General features: G+C 55.6%; 6 protein-coding genes across 6 annotated transcripts; all 6 read left to right on the forward strand.

Annotated features, from left to right (window-relative positions):
- Nucleotides 1-1,604: 1,604 nt before the first annotated feature.
- On the forward strand, nt 1,605-2,255 carry B0I36DRAFT_363698 (uncharacterized protein; the record flags this gene model as incomplete). The annotated part of the gene is made up of 1 exon (XM_046158855.1): nt 1,605-2,255. One exon carries the CDS (start codon nt 1,605-1,607, stop codon nt 2,253-2,255), a length of 651 nt encoding a protein of 216 aa, XP_046011398.1.
- A 695-nt stretch (nt 2,256-2,950) lies between these two features.
- Nucleotides 2,951-4,551, forward strand: B0I36DRAFT_325056 (oxidoreductase). Its single transcript, XM_046154193.1, has one exon. The coding sequence runs from the start codon at nt 2,989-2,991 to the stop codon at nt 4,066-4,068; it is 1,080 nt and encodes a 359-aa protein (XP_046011399.1). The 5' UTR covers nt 2,951-2,988; the 3' UTR covers nt 4,069-4,551.
- A 74-nt stretch (nt 4,552-4,625) lies between these two features.
- Nucleotides 4,626-5,950, forward strand: B0I36DRAFT_325057 (SMAD/FHA domain-containing protein). Its single transcript, XM_046154194.1, has one exon. The coding sequence runs from the start codon at nt 4,780-4,782 to the stop codon at nt 5,728-5,730; it is 951 nt and encodes a 316-aa protein (XP_046011400.1). The 5' UTR covers nt 4,626-4,779; the 3' UTR covers nt 5,731-5,950.
- A 5-nt stretch (nt 5,951-5,955) lies between these two features.
- Nucleotides 5,956-6,405, forward strand: B0I36DRAFT_325058 (uncharacterized protein). Its single transcript, XM_046154195.1, has one exon. The coding sequence runs from the start codon at nt 6,109-6,111 to the stop codon at nt 6,328-6,330; it is 222 nt and encodes a 73-aa protein (XP_046011401.1). The 5' UTR covers nt 5,956-6,108; the 3' UTR covers nt 6,331-6,405.
- Nucleotides 6,406-7,748: 1,343 nt separating this feature from the next.
- B0I36DRAFT_363701 (uncharacterized protein) lies at nt 7,749-10,852 on the forward strand (the record flags this gene model as incomplete). Its single annotated transcript, XM_046158856.1, has 4 exons — nt 7,749-8,847; nt 8,939-9,976; nt 10,030-10,676; nt 10,775-10,852. The coding sequence occupies 4 exons, from the start codon at nt 7,749-7,751 to the stop codon at nt 10,850-10,852; spliced, it is 2,862 nt and encodes a 953-aa protein (XP_046011402.1).
- A 5,051-nt stretch (nt 10,853-15,903) lies between these two features.
- Nucleotides 15,904-17,857, forward strand: B0I36DRAFT_128433 (uncharacterized protein). Its single transcript, XM_046148161.1, has 3 exons — nt 15,904-16,251; nt 16,340-16,847; nt 16,909-17,857. The coding sequence occupies exons 1-3, from the start codon at nt 16,062-16,064 to the stop codon at nt 17,609-17,611; spliced, it is 1,401 nt and encodes a 466-aa protein (XP_046011403.1). The 5' UTR covers nt 15,904-16,061; the 3' UTR covers nt 17,612-17,857.
- Nucleotides 17,858-17,929: the final 72 nt, after the last annotated feature.

Consider the following 17,929-nt stretch of genomic DNA (forward strand, 5'->3'; position numbering starts at 1 on the left):
CACAATGATCTCATCGCTCCCGTGCCGACTGTCCGCCGCTGTGACCTTCCCAAAGCTCCCAAGCCAGCCCTGACTGCTGTCATGTTACCTTAGTCGGAAGCGCGGCTGACCAGAGCGTTTCGGGGTCGGCAGCCCCGGAAGTGCTTGGCACCGTCGCTAGGCATAATTGCCGCCATCACGCTTTCAGATGTCCAAGAAGTGGCTCTGTCCCGCCTCGACCGACCAATCATGCAACCAACGGGTCAACCTGGTTGCCTCTGACGGCAGACGAGGTGAGTGTGTTGGGCTTGTGAGCTATACATGGTGATCCCTTCCGCTTCATCTCAGATGAGCGTTCCTTGAGTTCTGGAACGCTCCGCCGACCACACCTGTAGCATCCTAGGCTAAAATGCATGTGAAGAAGCCGTTGAGCTAGAATTGGCCACAACTTGAAGATGAACGAACAATACCAGCTTGCTCTTCTTGCAAGTGGACAGGCGTTAATGTATAGCTTGAAATCACCGTCGCGACAGTCAACTTTCTTGCCTTATACACTGACTTTGAGCCAGATTCGTGAATGCCCGTTTGGAAAGAAAGCTCTTATGGCCTGGCCTTGCAAAGAACAGGGTATCATGCTTTAGTTTCGGAATATACCGCTGCTGCCCCAAGACCACAGCCTGATGGAACAATCCGTGCCGTTCAGGGAGGCGCCAAAAGAATAGCCGTAAAAGCACTCGAAACGTCCCTGCTCGCCTGTAAGCTGGCATTTCCATTGCACTGACTTGATAGGCACAGTAGCGATCTTCTTGCAAACTATGCCCCTTCATCCAAATTAAACTGATGTGACCCTTTTCCAGGTCGTCCACGTTACGCGTAGGGTGGGTCGACGTGGAAGTGTCTGCCAAAATATATGTGATGCCGATTGAGCGGATAGTGTTACCAAGGTGCTTTGAACTTTGGATAGTACCACGCGCACGTCTACAACACGCTTATTTCCAGGCAAAAATGATGCATGCGCGATCGCACATTGGTGTAAGAGTGCTCCTGTGTCATTAATGGATAACGTAGTAAAGGGTCAGCGTAGTGATACGCGTCAAGCAGACAAATCTTGGACCAAATCGTGAGCTTAATGAATAGCTAATGGCAGACGTTGGTCATATTCAACTCTCCTGACACTCAATGTCACACTGAAGGCTAAACGTTCCAAATCTCACCATGCTCTTTGATGCGCGGAACCAGATAAGCGATGAAGAACCTGGCTGAGCCCAATCTCGCCAATCATTTGGAAGGCCTCTTTGTAGAAACCACACAGTCACGCAATGCGGCGCACGACAATGGCCTACATAGTAGAGCATGCCGTACCGATAACAAACTATGGATGGTGCTGAGTTGTTTGGACCAAAAATATTCGATGCGTGGAACCGAGAAGAGCAGGGCGCATATGTCCTTTAAACGGCGTAGGAGTACATCTTCCCATTTTCTGTTCCTTCACACATCATCATCCTTCTTCAATTCAACTCGACACACTAACTCGTCTGAAAAGCTTTCCATCACTTCATCTCAGCCTTCCTCCAGCACCAGCTCCCAAGCACAGCAATTCCACGACTCTCCGCAACATCTTCAGAATGTACGCCATCGTGTCGAAAGCGTTCAAGGCTGGTATGGCTGTCGGCCTGGCTCGCGGCGTCCTCGCCATGCCACCGCCAACCACTCTTTCGCAGCACACAGAGACAGAAGTGGTCTCTACCATGGCCTATCATTCAGTCTACCCGATGCCCAGCGTCGAAGTCTCTGATATTTTCAGCATACAGACTCAGACTGACGTGGACACCATCCTTGTCCCAAGCCCTCTCATCCCAGGTCCTATCATCACCACCGGCCTCCCGCCACTAAACTCGACACCAGCGTTCGAGATGGTCATCTCGGGCAATGATTCCGCCCGCGCCGCCGCCCTGTGGGAGGAGCACCCGGAGCTCGACAGCTCCAACTACTGCGACCTCGCGCACAAGGTCCTCTGGAAGTCCTGGAAGATCATCGCCAAGAGCGTGCCGGGAGAGCTCGTGCCCCACGTCTGCCACGACCTGTGGGACGGTCTCAAGGACGACATCTGGTGCGCCGCGCCCATCTATGTGTGGTGCGGCCCCGGGCGCGGCGACCAGGGACTCGAGTGGTCGTTTGCGACCAGCTCGTTCTGCAGGCGGGCGTCTGTCGACCACGCCTGGTTCTCTGCTACCCGTAACGAGTATGGTCGTATGCATTGCGTCCCGCCTAAGTAGATATCCGGCACACGTAGCACATGGCGAAAGGAAAGGAAGGGAGTGGCATCTGGGTCTCGGCTTGTTGACAGGACGGCAACTCAATGTTTCGACACAGTTGGCATACTCTGCAGGGTTGGGTTTGATTTCCGTTAAAATCGTAGCATTTTGGATACCACTTTGGCGCAGCAGGCAGTACATACAATAGCCTCATTATCGATTTTAGTACCCGCCGCAAGTCCGTCTCATCCTCAGCTAACTGTGCAGATGAATCTTTGTGCTGATATGTATGTGATGGGCAGCAAAGCACGTATACGAGTCTGTGTCTTGTCGTACGCAGCTCGTCGCCCTTGTTCCCGCTGCCAGACTCCGCCGTCGTGCGGCTATCAACCAGCCGGTGTTGCCTCATAGTCAAGCTCCACTACGAGTGTTCTTCAAATATAACAATAACTGACGGTTTACTGGAAGACATTTACATGCTCATTCTATTCTGTGAAGTCCACTAGGATACCTACGACTGGTGTGCAAGGCCAGGGGTCGAAGGGTGGTTGTCTGACCTGCCTAATCCGGAAATGATCGTGCAACCCTGGAACCGTTGCGCTGGATAACAAACAAGAACTCGACAGGGATCATTGTTTCTCAGGGCGGAGATCCAGATGTCATTAAAATTGCAGCGGCTCCCCAAACTTTTGGTGCTCTCAATCTCATCTCGTATCGCCCAAACTTAGTCCCTCCGCGGCCGGCTGTCCACACAATGTCGCTCACGTCAGTCCTTGTTGCGGCCATCTTGAGCGCTTCCGGTGCCTCGGCCAGTGCGATACCTAGCCGGCAGTTCGCACGGCAGGATGCTTCGATCCCTCTTCTCACATGGCAATTACTTCCGACTGGCAGCACGCAGCAGTTTCGTGGTCTGGCGCCCGTCTCCGACCAGATCGCCTGGGTATCCGGCACCAATGGCACGGTCCTGAAGACTGTCGACGGCGGCTCCAGCTGGACGTCCGTCGGCCCGTCGCTCTCTGAGGCCGATGCCACGCTGCAGTTCCGCGACGTGCAGGCGTGGTCCGCCGAGAGGGCTGTCATCTTGTCCATCGGCGAAGGCAGCGACTCGCGCATCTACATCACCTCGGACGGCGGCGCAACCTGGACACAGACATTCGTCAGCGAGGAGGAGAAGGCGTTCTACAACTGCGTCGACTTCGACACTGAGCAGCACGGTTTCGCGGTCAGCGACCCGGTCAATGGCAAGTTCCGACTGATTGAGACGTTCGACGGCGGGGCCAGCTGGGCCATTGTCGACTCCAGCGGCATGCCGCCGGCCCTGGAACTCGAGGCCGGCTTTTCCGCGAGCGGCACGTGCCTCGAGACCGCGGGAGGTCGGTGGTACGCCGCCGCGGGCGGCGTGGATCCCGGCCGGGTGTTTGCCAGTCCCGACGGGCACGTCTGGAGCGTGGCGGACAGCACCATCGACGGCGGCGAGGCGAGCGGCGTCTTCACCATCCAGTTCAGGGACGCCCGGCACGGCATCGCGCTGGGCGGCAACTTCTCCGCGCCCACGGGCAACGTCAACAACGCCGCGTGGTCCGACGACGGCGGCCTCTCCTGGACAGCGGCCGCCAAGTTCCCTGGGGGCTACCGCTCGGGCTCTACGTGGGTGCCGGGCCTCTGCAAGACTGCCATCGCCGTCGGGCCGACGGGCTCAGACGTCTCTGTCGATGGGGGACGGACCTGGCATGGGTTCTACAATGGCTCGTTTGACAGCGTCGAGTGTGTCAACGCTGGTGCTTGCTGGGCGTCGGGATCCGGTGGCAGGGTCGCGCGTTTGAGCTTCGAGTAGGCTCTCACCTGAACTGGGGGTTTTGGGGTCGACCTCGTATGGATACACCGTGGAAGCCCTTTGAAGGCCTGGATTTGGGGCAACCAACGAGTAAACACCGCCACAGCTGCTGGAGAAGCATCCGTAGAAAATCCATGACACCGCGAATTTTGCGCCGAAGTCAAGTAAATGAGACAAACATAATGGGCCAGTTAACGGCGCTTAATGAATTGGATGTTGCCTGGAACATGTCCTGGAGCACCTGTTAGACGGTAGTCTATTGACCAGAAATGAGGAGGCTTGGATTCACTTCTTGCGCACATCCGTTCGCGAGCAGTTCTGGACTAAGAAGTTGGTCCATCCAGTCGCGGAGATATAAAACCAGAGTACAAATCAACTGTCTGAAGGAGGTACAGGAACGAATGCAATTGCAGATTGGTAGCCGTGCCGTGCCGTGCCAGTATAACACCCTGCCGCACAAAATCTAAGTGGACCCTAGCTTTGGGACACCAGGCACCATTCCAATGTGTCCGAACAGATGCCTGTGCACACCCAACTTTGCGACAACCAGTGCGCCTGACCCTGCGCGCGCGAAACCATTATTTGCCAACGCGACTACTACGGCCATTTCCGGCCAACCCTTGGAGCCGAACACGGGTCGTAAACCGATCTCCTGTCTCTGGCATTTTTCAGGGGACGGCCTTGACTCCAAGGCATTTCACATTGCGCGTCATGGACTCGCCAGCGCGTAGCGACGGCCGCGACGAGAGCGATCGAGCTCTGAAACGTCACAAGTCGTCACGAAACCACAGCCGAGAACGCAACAGATCCAGTGATAGACGGAGACACAGGCGCTCGAGATCGCCAGGCTCGCGAAGAGACCGCAGCCGCGACCGAAGACGAGACGACCGACCGCGCGACAGCGACAGAGACAGGGACGACGAGGGTGCCAAGGAGCACCGGCGGCGGCGATCTCGTGAGAGGCATCAGGACCACGACAGAGACGGGAACCGAAGTGAGAGGAGAGATCGCCATGGGTCAGATCGCCATAGGTCGGATCGCCATTCCGACAGGGAAAGACCAAGAGACGGTGGCTCCGAGCGAGGCGGCACAGCCATTGTGAAGCGCAGTGGTCCATTGCCGTCCCAGGCAGACTCGTTTGCCTTAACCACGGGCGAGGAGGTGCCGAAACCAAAGGAGAAGGCCAACTTTGGCAACAGCGGCGCTCTCGCTGCTGCTTCAAACGCAATAGCCCAGGCCGATGGATCGCAGATCGTGCTCAAGTACCACGAGCCGCCAGAAGCACGGAAGCCGGCTCCCAAGGACGTCTGGAAGCTCTTCGTCTTCAAAGGAGACGACATCATAGACACAGTGCCGCTGAGCCAGAGAAGCTGTTGGCTGGTCGGGCGCGAGTCCGCCGTGGTCGACATGATTGCCGAGCACCCGAGTATCAGCAAGCAGCATGCTGTCATTCAGTTTCGGTACTTGGAGAAGCGCAACGAGTTTGGCGACAAGATCGGAAAGGTCAAGCCCTACCTCATTGATCTCGACAGCGCCAATGGCACGCTTCTGAACTCAAAGAAAGTGCCGGAGAGTCGGTACCTGGAACTCATGGACAAGGACCTCATCCAGTTTGGTCAGAGCACGCGCGAGTATGTCATCATGTTGGCACCCAAGGACTGAGGGAACGGCCCCAGAACAAACATGCCAGGCCGGGCCAGGACTTGTCCTGGTTAGCATTGACACAGCATACGGCGTACGTAATCTGGTCCAGACTGGCACAGATGAGTAATAAGGTGCATACTACCCTGACTTGACACAAGCCACGCCCTACTTGTTCGTTCCATGTGTGATACAAATAGGCATCCATTGGGATTTCGTGCGTTCTGTCTCGGTGACGAACAGGCGCGCAGGAGAAGAAATAAGAGACGTGGGATCTGTCATACTCGAGCATGATACAGCCCACAGACGCACCGGGTCGAATTCTGCTGCGATAGTCTGTGGTAAGGATGTGACGGCAGCTGCCGTCCTCCATCGTTGTCAACATTGAGAGCTTTAACCATGCGGCTCACCTCTTCTTTACGGGGAGCTTCTCTTCTTGCAGCATTTGGATGCTCAGTGGCCGGACAAGTTGAAAGAGCTCGGCTTGTTCTTCCAGGTGAGAAAGGCAATCCTAATATCACTTCCTGCGGCCGAGTTCGAATTTCGTATCCGCCTATGCAGCTTAGAAAGCCAGCTCGAATTACGGGCTTTCAGAAAACACGAGACAGTGCAAATCAGTAGAGCAAGTCATCACACTGTCGTAACGATTTGATAGTGCGCAACAAATCAACAAGACTTTTTCTCGTGCGCTACCAGTAGCAGGAAGTGATATCGAGTGTGATGTTTACAGTTCGTATCCGATCCTGCTCAACTCTGCGTTAGTCTCGGGACCGTGTCTCGCATGACACAGGCGTGCTTGTGCGTCCACGCCCTGGACGCGTGTTCGTCTTTTGTTACGATGTAGCGTTTCGTGCTGTGTGAGGGAGGCAATCTAGTCTCACATGTCAGAGCACCCTTGGTCTCGTCAGTCGGGATGGAAATCAGTGCTTTGCGGCCAGTGCCTCGTCAAGACACCGCGACTGTGCCCTTTGTTCTGTTGGCCACGGTTCCTACGAAACGTCGCCAACTAGCCCTGGCGTACGGCTTGAAAATGGGGAATTCGAAATCAGCCTTGCAGCCTGATGAGGTGCGGCAGTCTGCTTAAGTCGACGACAGTTCCGGCGAGATGACTCACTCTGGTGACGACTTTTCAGGGCTGCAAGTTGTCGCCGCGCCTTGGTAAACCATTAAGAGCATGGAGGAGCATAAAGGAATCATTGGTCAGTCGGTGTCTGTGATGAGATTTCTTACGGCCGGCCAGAGTCGCGATGAGACGTTGCAGAGGATGGTTTCGCCGCCGCCGCGTGGATCGGCCAGTGGGGGGGACATGGGGAGAGTTATATGACAAAGTTTGCCGACAGCTGTGTCAATGAACCCCTGGGGAGCATGACGGCAGGTGCCAAAGTCAAAAGCCCAAGGAACGTGAATGCTACAGGTCAGGCCGCGGAGTCTGCGTTGCAACAGGCTGCGGGTCTGTCCCACGTGAAGGGCTCGTGGTGGAGGCGGACACAATTGCAGGCACCTTGACGTCGTAGCGCCGTGCGAAGGCGGGAAACGCCCCAGCGCGGGGCCGCACCAAGTGACCATCCCGCCGCCGCAGGCTGCAGGACAGGCCCCAGGGCCCCTCGGGCAGTACCCCGTCCTGCCGCCCTCTCGACCAGTCATCTCCCATCGCGTGACACGGCCAGAGGTCCTGCCCCAGAGTTTCTGCTGCCTCGCCCTACCACAGCGCCCATCCCTGCCGCGATCTCTGGGTATTCCCTGTCAGCTGCCTCACCCGTCCAGCATGTCGCCGGCAGTTGCTTGTTATACGCCCGCTCATGCGGCGGCCGGAGTTGAGCCTCCCCTGCTCTCGCACGTATCACCAGACCTGCAGGCACACCATAGCACTAGGCGCAGTCTGCATCACAAGCCACAATCCACGATGGAGCCTGGCCAATGTATAAAGACAAGGCGTCGGGCTCAGCCAATGTGTAGCCGGCCTTCGGAACGAACCAAACAGTTTTCTCATGGCTTCCAACAATCGCATTACAAGAGTCGCGCCGACCTAACAGCATGGTATGTATCTGGAAACACCACTGGCGCGCCTGGCGAGGCTTCTATGGGGCCTCCTGGGTGGCTTCCGTCTCTTCCGGCACCTCCGCCAGTCGCCGAGATTAGTGGCTAACGCTCGAATCCAGGGTTCGATCAACAAGGACATATCGCGGTACGAAGCAACCGCCGTGTACACCCATCCAGACGCCAAGGTCGACATCATCCTCGTCCATGGCTTGAACGGGGATCCGCAAAGGACATGGACAGCCAAGACGAATGGTGTCTTCTGGCCGACGGACCTGCTGCCGACCACCCTCAAGGATGCTCGTGCGAATGTGCTCGTGTACGGGTATAACGCCGACGTCTACTCCAAGAAGCATGGCACAAGCCCGAGCGACAACTTCATCTATCTACACGCGCAGACCATGGTCACTTCCCTAACCCATTTCCGCAAGGATGAGCTATCATCCCGCAACCCTATAATATGGGTCTGTCACAGCCTTGGCGGCATCCTCACCAAAAGAGCACTGCTTTACTCAAACGACCTCAAGTCTGCACAGCACGAGGAATACCGGTCACTCTATGTCTCGACGTATGGCATGGTCTTTCTCGGTACGCCCCACTCGGGGTCTGATGTCGCTGCTTGGGGGACCATCATTCAAGCCATGTCAGATGCAGTGGTGCCAAAGTCCATCTTCCACTCCGAGCCTGTCCTGCTAAAGACACTCAAGCGCGACAATGAAACGCTGCAGAACATCAATAACCATTTCTTGGACATATACCAGCGCTTCAAGATCATCATGGCCCACGAGTCTCACATGACCGACCTGAAGGCGACCAAGATGCTCATCGTCGACCCCATCTCTGCTGGGCCTCAGCTTCCTGGAGTACTCTATTTCGGCATCGAAGCGACGCACTCAAACATGTGCAAGTTTGACAGCAGGAATGCCCCGGGATACCGCACGATGATGACAGCTATCAGAGACTGGGTGCTAGATGCACCAGCAGTCATTGCCGTTCGGTGGCGAGTCGAGGATGAGGAGAGATTCGCTCGCGCACAGCACGAAATCGCAGAGAGAATGCATACTTGGGGCCAGTCTCAACAGGCTTTGCCACCACCTACTGGTAGGTCTGCCAATCACGTTGCAAGGTAACGGGTGCTCAGAATATCAATTCCAACTCGTGGGCATAGAAGGCTGATCAGTCTTTGGCACAGCCTTCCACCGCCAGGATAATCAAACAACATCGGTTGCAGAGGCGTCTCCACAGGCAAATACGCCGTTACCGGCGCTTGACGACAGCCAGCATCAACCGAAAAGCAACCAGGCTGGACAGTTGGAGCACGAATCACAAAAGTCAGCTTCGGAGGACCAGACTTCATCAAAGGGTCCTATCTCCGTCAAGCCAGCCTTATTCCGACCGAATACGCACTTCAAAGGGCGCGAAGCTGAACTCAAAACATTGCACAAGATGCTTATGGATCGCGAACGCAGAGCCACGGGCACTGCGTCTGTCCTCATCCAAAGTATGCCTGGGGGAGGAAAGTCTCAGATGGCTCGCGAATACGTCTTTCGGCATAAGCGCCACTACCCTGGTGGTATCTTCTGGATCAGAGCAAAATCTCTCGAGGAGCTCGAAGAAGGATTCTGGGACATAGCCAGGACAGCCCATCTCGTGGAGACAGAGGGCCTTGATGTCCAAGTGCCGGATAATACCATTGCGGTGATCAACGCGGTGCGAAAGTGGTTCAACCGCAGAGAAAACTGGCTACTGGTCCTGGATGGCGTTCACTTCGACATGCCAAGTCTGCAGTCTTTCATACCGTTCGCCAAGAATACCAGCATACTATATACTTCGACTGAAAAAGCAATCGCTGATGACTACTTGTTCGACAACCCCAAGGTCATTGCCCTCGATCGACTGTCCGTGCAGGATGCCAGAGAGCTCCTGCTAGAAGAAATGGGCAAAGGCCAGCCGTTCAATACAGACGATCTGAGTCGAGCGACCGAGCTTGTCAATCTCATGGATCGACTGCCTCTCATGATACATGTGGCAGGCAGTCATCTCAAAGCCACAAAAGAACCACTCGCAAACTACCTGAGATCGTTTCAAAATAGGCCAAAAGCAGGTCATTTGCAAGCTTACCTGGAAGTCCGACGGCAACTACAGGACAGAGGATTCGTCGCTGCCCTCAATCTAATGTACATCTTAGCTTTTTTCGGCCAGCATGTGCCCGTGGAGATGATCGCGCTAGGTAGGTGCCCGAGTATCTTTGGATTGTCTGTTTATCGGCTAAACTTTTCATAGGCACCAAGGCTCTCGATAGAAGTACGCCTGTGAAGTCTCGCAGCCTGGACAACGGCAGGAGTTCTTTGACGCAAACTTTTCAGATCTTAATATCCTTTGCGCTGATCGATAGAAACATCTGCCAAGAGCCGTCTTCTGGCGGGTCACACAGTGATCGGAGTGTCGACATGGATCGGGAAAACCTAGACGTTCTTCATCTGCACGGTATTGTGCAGGCATTCTTTGTGGATACGCTTGCAGACGAGAAGGAAGCGCATTTCTGGCTAGAGCAATCAATACGCGTTCTATGTCGTGCTTTTGACGACTGTGAGACGCGCATCAACGACTCCAGCGTCATCGGACTTCCAGAAGACTTCCGCCGCTTTCGTCTGCACGGTAGCCGGCTTTTGGGTCACCTCGACCGATTCGAGAAGCGTTTTCCAGAACTCGGTTACTGGCGCCAAGTCCTGTCGGCTCGGCTCGACCTGGTAGAAGGAATCATCAACGAGCTCAAACAGAGAGTGGCGGAATCAGAGAGCAATGCTGTAGGAAACGTCATGCTCACATCTGTGTTCGACCGCTTGGAAAGCCTCTCAGAGAATGACACGGAAACACCTGCTAGTGGAATCGGCATGACGGACTACTTCGAGACCAACGAACCGCCAATAGTGATGCCTGACACCACTGAGGATTTCGCTGAATACAATCCCTATCACTGGCACATAGCATACTCCGACAGGCCACGCCCTGTTATCGCTGACAGCAGTACTCTTTCCACGTCAACTACACCAAGGCAGTCGTCAATAGATTTGCGTCAATCATCCCTCGTTGCGCCTGGGACTAGAGGTGAACTTCTCGACCATCGCGCCATTAAGAAACACTCTGCCCAGCGACCTAGAGACAACCTCGGTGCTTGGCGGGCGGCCCCAGAAGTTCCGTGCGATCCACGGATAACCTTGAGTCGGGAGACGGCCAAGGGCTATCTCGGGCCCAACCATCTTACGCCGGGGTCACCTGAGCACAGAGCCTCCTTGAAGGCTAGTATCAAGGTCATCAAGCAGGGCCTGGCAGACCTTGCGTCTGGCCTATCTGGGGACAACGTTGGAAGCGAAGCAGCAAAATGCTTAGACCAAATCTACAAAGCAGCGGCTACGCTTCCGGCAGCCGAACGCAACCCAACTGCTCAGCTGCTTAGCCCGGCAATGAGACGCCCGATGTTTGTAGGCGGAAGACCATCGTACTCCAACGCTCGAATCGACACGAATAACGATATTTCTTCCGTGACACCAACATTTTCATATCGACTTGGCGGATACTCTCCACCATCATCGAGCTATGCTGCAGCTACCATCAACAAACTTCGAGGGATTGATGGCGTGGCCACCGAGAACCAATCAGGACCTGCCTTTGTGTCAAGTCCTCTGTCTGAAGATCCGATGGTTTTGGCCGAACCAGCGGTGGTAGCTGGCTTTCGTGAAGTAACTCCACAACACATCTTGCAATCGCCAAATGATCAGCGCTCGGAGTCGTTGATACTTCCAGCGAATGTTGCTACCCGCACGACGGCATCAAGCCCATCAGTACCTAATCGGCCCTTTTCTTCTCCATTGCCTATTCCAGACGCTCCTCGAACGGCACCTGTATCTGGTAGTGGATGGTCACAGTCGTTGCCCATAGGCTCTCAGGCAGCCGGCGGCTTTGGGTCTTCATTCAACTCAAGCACATATGGCATGGACAGCCCCAGTTCAAGTCCTGCTTCAGCCGGCTTTATACCAACCCACCATTTGGAGCCATCAATACTTAGCAATGCGAGGGTCTCAGCTCGTCCGGCACCATGGACAACGAGGACAACACAAGGTCCAAGACCTGGATACACCAGCGAGCCACTGTCTAGAAATGCAAGCCCTCAGAGTGGCCGCACCCGAGTCTCCGACAGCGAGCTTCTCGTGCCAGAGTACGCTGAACAATTCGCGTATCCCGATGTGAGAGCAAGAACATACCAAAGCTCGACTCAGAGCTCGCCGGGCCTTCAGATCATGCAGCGACCCCAGTCTAGGCGGCCAAGCGTCATTGAGACAGAACCTAGCCCAAACCTGCCGGATTTGGAGCACGACAGTGCTATGCTGCGTCGCGGAAGGATTAAACCGCACAACGCCGTTACTGATACACCCGTGGGAAGCTCCAGCACTCCTCATTCTTGGACAACAGAGGGAGTCGCTTCCAGGCCGCTGCCCTACCCAACAGGGCGCAAAGGCGCGCACACAGCTTCGAGCAGACTCCTTCACCGGTTCCGAGGCTCGAGAGGCACGAGAGGGATCTCAGCCGATGGCCAGGATGAAGCGCCTGCCAGCCAACGCCGCGCTGCGAGTGCGAGCGGACGCCTCGACCAACGAACGAGGGGGCAGCGTGGCGTGCCTCGGAGTCCAGGCCGTGCAATGAGTCCTACGAGACTACAACCTGGCTCCCATGCGGCCACATATACCAGTGCACAGCAGCCGGCTCCCGCGCGAGCGCAGTCTGTTTCGCCGGGCGTGAGGCTGAGCGACGGCTCTTTCGTCGAGTTTGGTGGTGGTTTCGCCCAAGAGACGCCCGACTCTGTTCCTCGGTCTTTCAGGCGCAGTAGCTGGCGATTGCGCAGAGGGAAGCAGCGGGAAAGAAGAGACTACGAGGAGGAAGAGGAGCAGGACGCCACGTCGGGCACAGCCGAGGTTGGGCTGGGGATTAATCAGAATGGAAGGTTGATGCCTTGACCAACGAGTTATGAAGAAGTCTTTCTTTGGTGTATTTTGAGATGTAAGGCAAAATCTGACGGGTGTTTCTAGCGATTCTCGAATTTGTATAGTAGCGGGAGGAACCAAAATTCCCATGGTTGTCGTGGTTAGAAAATATTTTCTAGTTCGTCATAATTATAAACACGCATGCTTCGGAAGAGGTTCTTATTGATAATCAACGTCTTCTTGCTGTGAACAATCGCGGGTGCAGTGATTGATGGATTATGTTTTCCATGTTTGAACCAAGAAAGAACGTTTGGTACATATTTCCATGGCAATAGTTTTTCATCGGACATTACATTCTAGGATGTCTTGCCTTCGTTCCTGGGCATTAATCTGCGATTCTGACGGGGTTTGGGAGTTGCCTATGGATTCTCCACGTCGCTGCCGGCTATCAGCCACACGGCGTCAAGTGATAAGACTCTCTAGGCATAGCTTGTGTCAAAGGACGATTACTCTGAAGGACGCAGGGTGGTTCTGCGCACCGGCAAACGCTTTTCAGCCAGTCCATTCGCCTCGCCGGCGTAATCATTCACTTTTATCTTGATCAACGGTGCTTATCTACTGCATACCATACTTACCATACTTAAGTAACTTCCCGCGGAGAATGCATTATGCAGCAGCACCGTTGGGATTCCCTGGATTTTCGTGACTAACTCATGTCCCGCCTCCAGCCAAGATATTTCCGCAGCGTCTCATTGGTCTGGGGGGCTGCTTGGATCGACAGGATAGCAATGTGAGAGGGAGGTCGGTAGGGCAGGCGGTTGAATTCTGAGTGCCAACCTTGAAGTGTGCAGGACCTCTCAATGTCTGTCGCCCCCAACCTCCACAACAGGACGGACGGAAACAACGTGCCTCAGGGTCCTGCGCGGGAGCCCCCGCCCACGTAAGCAGCCTATGACGCCACCATGCAGGGTCTTGGGTCGGCCAGTTAAGCGATTCAAGCTTATTGTTTGGGCAGGAGGCTTGAAACCTTGGGGGAAGATGATCACTTGAAGTTTGGGGGAAAAGCACTTTTTGGGTTGTTTGGGTGGTCAGGCACGCTCGTGAAGGTGGGATGCTTTCCCCAGGGTCTGCCTTGAGGATGGGCTAGGCGGTGCGACGACATGGGCGTTGTCATCGTACTCGCTGCATTCCGGGTGGCCTGTGGTGCCGCTCCACGCCCCAGTCTCTGCTCCAGTAATGAATTATTGATTGCCGAATAAGGTCAGGATCCTCAGTGGCCTCACGTGGCGGACGGACCCTGCTTTGCTGCGTATTTGACGCTGAATTCATGGCATCGTCGCCAGGAGATGCCAAATCGCAGCATCGCCGGAGGAAAAGCTGGACAAGCACCCCAAGACATGTACGGTCGCAACCTAGTCTGCCACCTGTCCTGCCGGAGCGAAGTTAGCTGCGCCATCTTTGCCTTCCTCTCAGGCATTGGCACTAGTGACCGTCTCTGGGCAAGTCCCCTGTGCCAGATGCATTAAGATGATCTCATTGACGCACCGGACGGCGAACTGAGATGTACCAAGCAAATTGCCAACCACAAAGCTTGGCCAGCCTGGGAGGCGTCAGACACAGCGACAAGGCTCGTGTCGCACAACTGGGCAGGAATGTGGCTGACCTGTGATGCGGGTGAGACGTGCTTCGGGGCGGGATTTTGTCGACTTTGCCTATCAGTTCACCGCAATGCCGAGGACCACTCGTTTGTGCACAGAGCTGTCACGGTTGCAAGCAACACCTGCAGAGAGCGCGGTGGTGTAAGTGGTGTGGAGTCTTGGCTGACATGGCGTCAGCTTACTACTCCTCCAAATGTCTCCAGAAATTGGCCTGTGGGACACAACCACCAACCAGCCCACCCACCCACACTTCGCCGCGCCACAAAAGTGCCCCTACTTGATGGAACAAGAGGCAGACCGGTGCTGGAACGGGCCAAACTCAATGCCGGCACAATAGCGGAAGGAGCCGTCCCCCCATCGCGAGGCGGAGCAAGAGGTGGCATCCACCACTGGAGCCGGTGGCCTCTGGTCATACGGTGACCAAACCAGAAAGCCATGTGCCTGAGTGACGAAGAGCTGTGACGAAGCAGTGCAGTCCAGTGCTCGGGGGAGCTCCAGCGGACGCGGCTGGTGGAGAAGCAACCGCGATCGGGGACCAGTTCTGCAGGGGAACTACTACATACATGGTTGAGAGCGGCGACGACATGGCCAAGGAGCAGCTGGTTGTGGAGAGAGAGTGGTGGAGGAGCGGCCGCGATTGACTTTGAGCGTGCGGTCGAGAAAACGGGGCCAGCGTTGCAGCGGGCAAAGTAACCACCACCCGTCCCGAATTAGAAACAGCGCTAGACACTTTGGGGGCTGCGCTAGCACATAGCCTGGAGATCTGGATGGAACCCGATGCCAGGAAGGCACATCCAGACAGGCCTCTGTGCAACGTACCTGCCCTCTACATCTGAAATGGGATCTGGTGGACTCAACAACAATGAATGGACGAGTGCTGGTACTCGACGCAACTCGAGCAACAACCGCCAAGTATTCCTCGCGAAGGATTCACAGTCATGTCCTGAACGAGTGCCCCATTCGGCCGAGCAGGGAGCGCTCCGTCAATCACAGGTACCCCCACCACCACCACCAGGCCCGGCAGCGGCTACGTCACTGGATCGACACTGCCGGGGACGGGGCTCGATATGGCTGGACAGGGGACCACCAACCCACCAACCCACGCCGCACTGCCCGCCCGCAGCGGCTGGTGGTCGGGACACTCGTACAGCCTTGTACGTGGTCGAACTAGGTTGTTACGCGATGCATCCCGCAAAGGACCCTCTCGACAGTGGCTGTATCGGGCCATCCTGAGTGGGCAGGCGCCCGAGGACAATGCAACGGGCCCTGTCGAGTTGGAGACGGCACGTAACTCAGCCTGTCCCAGCCTGCCCCAACCCAATGAGGCACGATCGACTGGAGCCTTTACTCTCAGTGGGTGACAGCCTGATATCTCGTGCAACGTGGGTATTACTCTGCCGTGCCCGTCTCGACAAGCATCGCACCGCTGATCAATCAGAGACCAGCCATGCAGTCCCGACCCGTCATAGTCCTAACTCCAACTACATGCCCGCCTCCCATTGGCAGGCTAGCCACTTCAAAGTCCGATCCCCGTCGCCTCCTCTCCCATTAATACATGGCGCCACGCCCGTCTGCTTTCTCTGGCAAGACAATGACCTGCTGCTCTGGCGAATCTCCAACCTCGCAACTGCCAAGAACTCGAGGGATGGTCATCCACTAACTACAACTCACCCTCATCATGGCCTCGTTTCAACTGCTAGACGAGCGGCAGACCGCGCCCTACGATGTGCCAGAGACACTGCCCGCCGGCAGAGGTGTCCACATTCTGCGCACGGCCATTGTCATGCCCTTCATCACCTTCATGTTCATCTGCATGAGGTTCTACTCGAAGCTGGTCATGAAGAAGGTCAAGCTTCGTCTTGATGACTGTAAGTAAATTATGCAGTGCCAAGGCCTGCTTACACATACGTGCCCTTGTCATGAATTAACCAACAACTTGCTGACTCCCGGCTGTAGATATTGTGGGCGCGACTTTCCTCTTCAGCATCGCTCATGCGGTGCTGATGGCCAATGCCACTTACAATGGCATGGGCCTCCACATCTGGCAGTACACGCCAGATCTCAACGCTCGCTACTACCTATGGATCGGTATTTCGTCTGAATTCTACGCCATCTGCCTGATGGGCTTCAAGAGCTCCCTGATCCTGCTCTACCTCCAGCTCTTTGGAGACGTCAACCGCAAGTTCCGTTGGTGCTGCTACGCCCTACTGGTCTACACGTGTGGTTACATCACGTGCAACATGTTCACCGAGTTCCTCGGTTGCCAGCCCATTGAGAAGAAGTGGAACCAGTCCGTGCCGGGCCACTGCATCAACTCCGTTGCCGCCAACATTGCCTACGGCTTCGGACACATGTCTAGCGATCTAATGATTGGTATCTTGCCACTGCCCATGATTTGGAAGATGAGGTTCAAGACCACCAAGGAGAAGATTGGTCTCAGCTTGGTCTTGACTTGTGGTTTCATGTAAGTCCCCAATCTCACCATATCCCTAGCCGCCACTAACAAAACGTCTCCGCTCATGCAGTGCCTGGGCCGTCGCTTGTGTCCGCTGGGCTATTGGCACGTACAATATGCTCAGCTACGATCGCCCGTGGTGGGCTGGCATCAGCTTCCTCTTCTCCATCCTCGAGGTACACACCGGCATCATCTGCTGCTGCGTCGCCACCTCGGGCCCTTTCCTAAGGCTCTTCTTCAAGAACATCAAGACCGTGACAGCCCGCACGGCCGCACGCTACGGCTCCTCGTCCGACGGCTCCGCCAGCCGCACACGCCACTCCATCTCCGTCGCCAAGTCCGGAGTGCGCCGCCTCTCCCAAGCGGCCATGCATCCGGGCTCCATTGTCCGGGGCCACCTCCACAGCAACTCGAAGAGCAGCCGGCCGAGCATATCCGGACCGATTATCGAGTACCCCGCCTCGACGACCATGGGGACGCCGCCGATGGCCGACGTATCGCAGATGCGTGCGCACCGCCATGCGCCGCCCGCGCCGCCGACGTTCATGCTGCCTTTATACGGCACGGACACGCGGACAAGCGGGGACACGTCGATACGGTCGCACAGCGACTTCACAGACAGTTTCGGTGTACCCGGCGGGTTCTTCTCGCCAACCATGGACGGTGTTGGGCCGCACGATGCCACCAGCATGAGCGCATACGGAAGAAGTGGTAGTGGAGAAAGGGACAAGAAGAGAATGAGCGACGAGGAGAATTTGTTGAGGATAGCGTGATTTAGCGGTTCAAACTGAAATTTCCCTTTCTTCCTATGAATTATCACTTGCAACTCAAAGTGAATCCACATGCCAGGAAGTCCTGTCGAAGCCGGCGTTCCATGCGTGCGGACAATTCTCCCAAGGAAGACTTTTACTCTCGTCCATTTTCGTTCGGCTTTGATTCCTAGTTCTATAACCTTGTATAGCGCGTACATATACCCCCGAATCAATCAGTTGAAACTTTACAACAGCTTGGCTCTTCCTTCGGAGCTTCACTTCTCGACTGTTTATGTCACGCACGACTCTATGTGTGCTGTGTACAATGGCGCCATCGGG

The sequence above is a fragment of the Microdochium trichocladiopsis genome, assembly GCF_020744255.1.
Source record: "Microdochium trichocladiopsis strain MPI-CAGE-CH-0230 chromosome Unknown B0I36scaffold_6, whole genome shotgun sequence".
NCBI classification, from domain to species: Eukaryota; Fungi; Ascomycota; class Sordariomycetes; order Xylariales; family Microdochiaceae; genus Microdochium; species Microdochium trichocladiopsis.